At 41.4% G+C, this 8655-nt stretch overlaps 1 protein-coding gene across 1 annotated transcript; it reads right to left on the bottom strand.

The window, feature by feature from the left end:
• Window positions 1–180: 180 nt before the first annotated feature.
• On the bottom strand, window positions 181–5676 carry LOC122655734 (U-box domain-containing protein 13-like). The gene is made up of 4 exons (XM_043850041.1): window positions 5408–5676; window positions 2380–2497; window positions 1235–1690; window positions 181–1032 (listed from the first exon to the last, which is right to left on the bottom strand). The coding sequence occupies exons 1-4, from the start codon at window positions 5674–5676 to the stop codon at window positions 181–183; spliced, it is 1695 nt and encodes a 564-aa protein (XP_043705976.1).
• Window positions 5677–8655: the final 2979 nt, after the last annotated feature.

Raw genomic sequence — 8655 nt, 5'->3', positions numbered from 1 at the left:
AAAAACTAAAATTCTAATGAAAGTTTCGACCATATGGATAGGTTCTACTCAGGATTAACCAACCGTGTGTGAATTTTTATTTTTATTTTTTTTTTTTTGTGGGTAAAATGTGAAATTTGATGGTATATCCAGTTTCTATGTATAACTAGTATTGTTAATTGGGTATTTTCAATAGTCAGCCTATTTTGTGTTGGACCTTGTAATTACAATTGACTGACCACTCCTTAACACCTCAACCTTGACGCCTACAACCTCTGCTGCTTCTATTGCTGCCTTCCCCTCGGGGTAGCCTGCGAGTAAAACTAGTATGGATGATGCTTTAGTTTCCAATCCATCTCCAGGATCGGTCAGCATTCTCATCAGTGTGGGCACTACTCCAGCCTGCACTGCCCTTGCCATGTTCTCTTCTAAATTGCACAACAGGAAGAAGAGGGTTGTTGCTGCATCCATCTTGAACCTATGGCTACCTTCACTAAGCAGTGTCACAAGTGCTGGTATTGCCACTGATGCACCAATTGCCAACTTGTATCCATCCACCATAGAGAGACTGAATAGTATGGCTAATGCATTTTCCCTTAACTCCATACTCCCATTCTGAAGCATATGTACAATAGCAGGGACAGCCCCAGAAGATATGATGCTTTCTCTGTTATACTTGAATTTGGAAAGGTTCAGGAGGACAGTGAGAGCATTTTCCTGAGTTCGTGGGTCAGAAGTGAAGATGAGGCCAACAAGTTGGTGAATGACACCGGCCTTAGCAATGCATACAATGTTGGAAGCATTGCGCTTGGCAACAAGGCACAGCTCACCTGCAGCTGATCGCTGGTCCTCAAGGTTGCCAGAAGTCAGTTTGCGAAAGAGAAAATCAATCTTGAAACGTGGTTCTAACCCATTGGCCTTGCGCCACTGAGCTATGAGGTTACGCAGCACGTAGTTGGGTGTCAAGGCAGCACTGGAAAGGTACTGTTTTGTCTTTGGACACGTGAGATGCCCCGCTGCAAGCCATTTCTCAATGCATGATCGTTCATAGGTCTACAATAAAGAAAAGCGGAAAGCTTCAGTAACGAAGTTGAGGCATGAGAAAAGCAAAAAGTCACCACGCCCTGTGCTCAACAAAGACCACCATAGGGGGTTTAAACACACGTTCAATAGTTCCACCGGAAAAAAAAATTCCATTAGGTTAGAAATCCCATTTCATTTAGAAAAGTAAATATATTGATATTGGCATATATACCTGTACTGTGGATACAAAAACTGGATCTTCCATCAACTCATTGGATATCGGACAGCGGAAAGCTTCTGGTATGACCAGAGAATTTGGATTCCCAAAAGCCGAAGTCTGTGTATTGCCACTTGAAGTACACTTTTCACTTTCAAGAGCTCCTGCGTCAGGGTTTTCAGTCAGCACAAAATCTGTAATTTTCTCGAGTAGGATTGACATCTTTTCTATGCTCTCCCCAGGATGCCCAGCATTGGAGACAACCATCTCTTGTAGAGCGAGAGACTCTTGTCTGAGGTCATTTATGCTCATCAACTCACACTTTTCAGTTAACCTCCAAAGGACAGCGGGATCAACGTCTGCATCACTGCTTTTGATGTAAACAGATAACAAATCTTCATAAAGCTCAACATCAGGTGCATCAACCCCTCGTCGTTTGGCTCTTCTAAACTGAGCTAGCACAAGCTCAACCTGGGGTGGGCAACAAGAATTAAGAAAAGAAATGGAGAATCAGACCTCAGGACCTCCTCATATTATGCCTAAGGTTGAAATACAAAACATTCCCTGTCGGTCCAATCTCAAGTTCTTATTGAGAAAAAAAAATGAGGAGGACCTCTATTAGTACTTGTTTCACAATCTTGAAAGTTCCTACCAATGTCCAATATTTAAAAGAAATCATCAGCTGGTAGCTGATTAAACCATTGTTTACATTCATCTAAGTATACTGGGGATTTCAAGATATCATTTCAAAGTCTTGTAACCATCCCTCCAACTGAATGATTATCAAGAGAGAGAGAAGAAGAAGAAGAAAAACCTCCGACAGAAATGATTAAATAGAAGAAACTCTTGTCCTGTGGCCCTTTGCATCACTAGCCATTGAAGTATACCATAGGCTAAGGGGTGGATCAGTACCTGCTCCTCAACTTCATCCGATTAAACCATTGTTTACATTCATCTAAGTATACTGGGGATTTCAAGATATCATTTCAAAGTCTTGTAACCATCCCTCTAACTGGATGATTATCAAGAGAGAAAGAGAAGAAGAAGAAGAAGAAGAGAAACCTCCGACAGAAATGATTAAATAGAAGAAACTCTTGTCCTGTGGCCCTTTACATCACTAGCCATTGAAGTATACCATAGGCTAAGGGGTGGATCAGTACCTGCTCCTCAACTTCGTCTGATATCTCGAGTTTGTCATAGGAAATTCCGCTCAGAGCTTGCTCCAGCCAAGCTGTCACTTCCTGAAATTGGTTCATTATTTGCTCCCTTTCCAGGACCTGCAAGCAGAGAAAAGAAAGTGTCAAAAAATGGAGGGGGAGGGGGAGGGGACTGGCTTGGCATCCTTAGGGGCTGATAAGTAGGCAGGCATGTTTATGTACACATGTATGCATGCCTTTATGAATTGATCATTTATTGTAATGTGCGACACAAAATGAAGAGAGATTTAAATCTCAATTGACCACAGATGGTATCCCCAGTCTATCTATCCTTGCCCCACACTCCATGTACGGTAGGGCATGCCACAACAAGACATCTTTATGCATTCTTACTCTGCCGACTTAATATGGGATTTTTCAATCTAGAGCAAGAGGATGAATTAGAGGCATTAAAGGGCTATTCGCAGCAGATGTCCGACATCTACTTACCCGTACAAGAGCAGGCATCTACCTAAATCTATAAATAACATAACAGAATATAGCTAAGACCTCTGTATTGTTAAATTCACCATGATTTAGACAAGCTTCTTCTTTAACTTCTCAAAGGTGGCATGTCAATGATTCATCATGGTTTTGACAAGCTCCTCTTTTAGCTTCTCAAAGACGGCAGGTCAATGTATCAGTCTTACCTCTCTGCTCTAATAACCCACAAGAATATGATACTTCTATCTGTATCATACCTAAAGCAACCCAATAAGGCAAGGTATGGGAAACCTGTAACTTTACCTTCTTATTAAACGTTTGGTGTAAATCCAATTTCAAGCAAACTGGTCAAACAAGATTACCAGTTCCCACAATATCCTTGTCATCATTTCTTATATGGAAGAGGGAAATCACACCCTCAATTACGTCACAGTTACTTTTCATACAATGTACATAGACGTAGGTATCCTAGTCTCTACTAGTACGTATACACATTTACATAACCAACTACTTTAAAAAAAGTACACAATTTATTGCAAACAAGGATTTAAAACTTGAGATCCATGGCAGCCTTGTCCATATGGCCCAATCTTGTGCGAGTTGAAGGGGAATGCAGGGGGAAGAGATATCAGTATAGTATCAGTCCAATCCGTGTCTGCTGATCCCAACACTGATTGTCAATACACCCAATCCAAACCCAATACCTAAAACCTTGTTTCCAACAAATACAATATTTATACCTGAAGGAAAGAAGTTGGTATGAAAGCCAACTAGTGAATCTCAAATGAACATGCGAAGACTCCATGCAGAATCAATCCTCCATTTTTCCTTTGCAAAATAGCTAAAGGTGTAAACAGATTGTTAATGAAAGGACTTAAATCACACTACCGTGATCAGATCACCCACCTGCAATACCAATACAGGATTGACTGATCCGTACAAATATCAGCAAATATCTGGCCAAATGTCAGCCAGATTGGGGACTGGCAATAACGATCTGGATCGGACAATATGCCTGATCACATTTCGATTTCAACCACCTAATAAAAATTAAACGATCGCCCTAACAGCATCCATGAAATCACTCCCTCATAAATCTAATGAAGACTATACTACAGCACCACTGTTCCTCTCGTCGATCCTTGCTAGGGGTCCCAGCCCCTTCTTTGGTGTTAAGTAACCAATTCAAAAGGTCTAAGACCAAGTCAAACGTGAAAACTTGAACAAACTCTCAATGATTCTGAGAGGTTTCACGTATTCTATTTATAGTGTTGTGTTTACATTGTTGTACTGTTGAGATATTACCTAAGATACAGGAACATTATAGTTGAGTTCAAACGAAGCGTTAGTGAGAAATAGGAGAGGGCTGAAGGAAGAAATCCCTAACATTCGCTTAGTGAAATTCATATGCAAAAGTAACATGAGTAAAAGACAAATGCAGCAGCCTATGAACAATAAACTTAAAGGGAATGAAAACTCGGGGAGTGTGAAGCCTTAGTATTTTAGAAGCTGCACAACTATTGCAGCAAACAACATGCAAAACAAACATGCCCACATACATGCAAGCTCATTAGCCCATGCAACTGTGTGTGTGCACATACACACAACACTTAACAAAGAGGAAAAACGTAAAACAAAACTTTTCAGATCGTATCTCAGTCATAGGACCTATTAATCTTCCAATTTATTCAATTCGGCACTCCTACATTGGGATGACAAAAAGAGTTATTCCAGTTCATTCACCGGAAGAAATCCCTAACATTCCTGAAAGTGGAGTTCCATTTAATGTTTCATGTGGTAAACATAAAAAGATAGATACTAATGCCAAAGAGAATCAACTAATAACTTTTGCTATTTTTCTGATGACGAAGAAAAGCAGTTGAGGCATTTAAAAACCCAGTTACAGCAAAAGTCAGTCTCACAAGTCACAACAACCCGAATCTCCTTTTAGCCAATTCCATGCGAAGCCAAAACTCAGGTTAACAGCTGATCATCACAAAGTTACAGAGAATGAAACAGAACAATAGATGATACAGAGATGATCAGATGTTATGATTTATGAAACGGACTTTTTTTTTGGACCGAATAATCAAACTTACATGATGAACGGACATTGATTGAAACAAAGACAAAGATATTCCTAAATAAAGATGTCTACCAATTCCAAATAGGAAGACTCAGATCATCTCAACTTAGGTAGATGTATCTTAATTATAAAGCAACCCCAAGATCTAATCCAATGTAAGATATCTATTACAAACCATATGCAGAAGTGGGGGAAATCGCTTTAAGAAGGAAATTTTTTGCATGAGATTGCCCATCAAATTGCTAACGCTAATTCCGAGAGGAAATCGAGCAGAGAAGATAACCAATCAATCAAGTCCCAATATACTGTAGTTATTGTCGAACGCTAACCCTAACGGATAATGGAACAACAAAAGTGTAGATGTCACTAGAGGGAGAGGGAGAGAGTTTCAATTTCTAATTCCACAAACAGAAGAATTGAAGAAAGAAAAAAAAAAAAGGGAAGTTCATTGAGAACTCACCAAATAAAATTTTGCTCCCTCGACTACCCATTCGGAGGAGCTCCTTAGTTGATTCCAGAGCCTCCTTCAAATTCGAGAGGGAAATCATAGTTTCATCATGGATGGGGTCTTTGTTGTCCCTGAACTCTACGAACATGGGCACTAAGAGCCTCAATCGATTTGCTAGGTTGCAAAACTGCTTCTTGAGGAAACATCTGTACTCGGAGAATGCAGATATCTCATTAACTATGTCAATCAACTTCTGGATCACCACTCCTTTCTCTTCTTCCATGGCTTGATCTAAGATTTTACGTGCACAAGTAATGCACTGGAGTATTGATTTTAAAGTTCGTGTTGTTCTGTGGTGTTGGGTTGTGGCTCCGTCGGAAAGTTGTTATTTTTAGTTAATTCCTAAGAGTTTATTTTAGGTTGAGTTTCCTGTGATCGTGGGATTGGATTGAGTCGGTTTTAGACTTTTAGTAGAAGAATGGTAAGTTTTAAATACAGTTATTTTAGTGAGAGCAAGATTCTCTATTTTGTCCATTCCAATTAGGGGTGTAATTTTGGCCATGTAGGCCGGAACCCACCCTGAGCTCGAACAGGCTTGGGCTGAGATACCTTGGCCTCGAGGGCAAGGCTGGAAATTTATGGCCCTGAGTCAGGGTTGAGGCCTTGATTGAGCCGGGTTGAGCTCGGCCTGGCCCAGTCGACCTTGTTTTAAGTTTTACTATAAAATATGGAGAAAAGTTCTTTGTGGGGGAGGAAAGGGGCACACCCAGACACAGTGGGGGCGAAATGACCATCCCACCCCCAAGATGCCAACGTGCATGCTCTCATTGGCTATCACACACGTGTGGCCCCTACCCTCCCTACAGAGATGGCTCTCCCATAAAATATATATTGATATAATATATATGGGGCGATGTTTTTTGTCTCGGAGCGCGGGCTACGAGTAGACACATGAGGCGGGACGTGGAGATTGTTTTGGCCATTTAGGGGGTAGAGCGGTCATTTTGCCCATCCCCATGTGAGAACATTTACCCTATGTAACATATACCTTGAAAGGAGGGGGAAAAGAAGGTCTTGTTCAGGGTCGGGCTGACCCTGATTGAGCTAAGCTCAACGCCTCGAACTTGGCTTGGCCCGACCCTGACTCAGGATTAGAAATTCCTAGTCCTTAACTCACCATCAGGGCCAGGGTATCTCAGCCTAGTCCCTACTTGGGCTTAGGGCGAGCCAGGGTTAAACTTGCACCCCTATCTACGAGTATGCCATCCACAAGATGACAGGAGGCATTTCAATAGTTTAAGTGAAAAAGCAAGAGTAATTGGATAAAACTTGTGATTTGGACCTAGGGGTGTCAACAGGTCGGGCTGGGCCGGAACCCTAGTCCAACCCTAGGATCCTTAACCTAAACCCAAGTCCAGCCCGGCCCTGGCAGCTCTAAGGATACCCTCAACCCAGCCCGACCCTGAATATAGCCCATTAAGTTGTGGAACTAGCAAAGCCCATGTTATAAATAAATTGGCATCTTAGGATGTTTCAAAAAATAAACCCGTAACCACTTAGTCACAATAGAACAACCTTGACCATTGGACCAAAACCGACTCTCTATATATTGTATAAATATATATTATATAATACAAGGTCGAGCTGGCCCTGCCAGAGTTGAGGTCTCAACTCAGGCTCGGTCATCAACACGAATATGATTTTTTATTTCAAGAGGGATTGACCATTAATTTTACGCACTCCTGTATGGGCACAAAGGAGCCACGCGACAAGCAGCGTTAATTTTCCCTAGAAAGAAAATAATGAAATTTGGATGTTGTAATTAGCAGAGGTATGACAATCTTTGAACGATCAGATCATAATCAACCAAGACTGATCCGGATCTTGACCCCCAAGGTCCCTTGTTCTGGAAAATTATCACCTCAATTTGCCTACCCGTCAATTTCCTCAATTCCCTCTAATAGAAGAAGGTAGACCCCACCCGAGTAGAGTGTTCGGGCAGTTGGTAGGGTGGTCATTTCCGCCCCCTATTAGATGGAATTGAGGAAATTGAGGGCCATGTAAATTGAGGAGATAAAGATCCCCCTTGTTCCCATGTGAGCTTTCATCAATAGAATTGTTCAAATATCAAAATAAAAAAAAAATAAATAAAGGGAAATTTTCACGTACTTCTCTTGAGATATCACATAATTACAAAAACACCCATCTGTTTTGGAAAATTATGCATGCCCCCTACTTTTGTAAAAAGTTAACAAATGCACCCATCCCCTTAACTTTGGACTAACACTATTAGAATTAAAAGGAAAATTGACCAAATTGCCCTTGCAAGTTGGATTTGAAAAAAGGGGAAAAAACCAACACATCTTCCCCAAATCGCTATAAGGTTTTGAAAAAGGGATAATAACTTGGGTCTGATTTGGTATGATTTCTATTTCAATTTTGGATTGATTTCTTGAAATAGTCAACAAATAGATTTTCGGTCAAAAAATAGAAATTGTTTTGGTTGTATCAATATGAAATATTTCAAGAATAAAAAAAATCCATTTGATAGTTCATATTCTAAGAATAGATTCTCTATATTTCTTTAGGAAGGATGGTGGTGGTGGCAACAGGATAGTGGCGGTGGTGATGATGGTGGCAAGGTAGTGGTGACGTGGAAGTAGTGGCGGTGGTGGTGGTGGCAATGGCAATGGTGGTGGCGGTGGTGGCAATGACAATGGTGGTGGTGGTGGCAATGACAATGGTGGTGGCGGTGGAGGTGGTGGTGATGGCGGCGTGGAAGTGGTGGCAACTGTGGTGGTGTCGGTGGTGGTGATGGCAGGGTAGTGGTGGTGGTAGCGGGGTAGTACAGTGGTGGTGGTGGCAATGGCAATGGTGGTGGCGGTGTAGGTGGTGGTGATGGCAGGGTAGTGGTGGTGGTAGCGGGGTAGTAGTGGTGGTGGTGGTGTTGGTAACGGGGTAGTGGTGGGGGTGGTGGTGGGGTAGTAGTGGTGGTGGTAACAGGGTAGTGGTGGTGGTGAGACCATTAGGAGAAGATGGGTGGTGTTTTATTTTTAACATGAAATTACTATTTTACCCATGAAATTAACCATGTGCTCATTCAAGAGCAAGAGTGCGAAATGCCTAAATCAAATGAAATAAGGTGCAAAAATCAAACCAAACAATTTAAAAAATAGAAATCACCTCCTAAAATTGAAATAGAAATCACACCAAATCAGGCCTTAGATCCACTAGATAAAAACTGAAATTACAAGATGCGTAG

The sequence above is a fragment of the Telopea speciosissima genome, chromosome 1 (genome assembly GCF_018873765.1).
Source record: "Telopea speciosissima isolate NSW1024214 ecotype Mountain lineage chromosome 1, Tspe_v1, whole genome shotgun sequence".
NCBI lineage: Eukaryota > Viridiplantae > Streptophyta > Magnoliopsida > Proteales > Proteaceae > Telopea > Telopea speciosissima.
This window is presented reverse-complemented; position numbering and strand designations above follow the sequence as displayed.

Bases quoted from the DNA above. Each gene is read 5' to 3' on its own strand.
- LOC122655734 (XM_043850041.1), bottom strand. From the start codon at position 5,676: ATGGAAGAAGAGAAAGGAGTGGTGATCCAGAAGTTGATTGACATAGTT. The intron at 2,498-5,407 runs TGGTGAGTTCTC...TCTCTGCTTGCA, and splicing joins CGAGGGAGCAAAATTTTATT to GGTCCTGGAAAGGGAGCAAA. The intron at 1,691-2,379 runs GTACTGATCCAC...TGCCCACCCCAG, and splicing joins CAGACGAAGTTGAGGAGCAG to GTTGAGCTTGTGCTAGCTCA.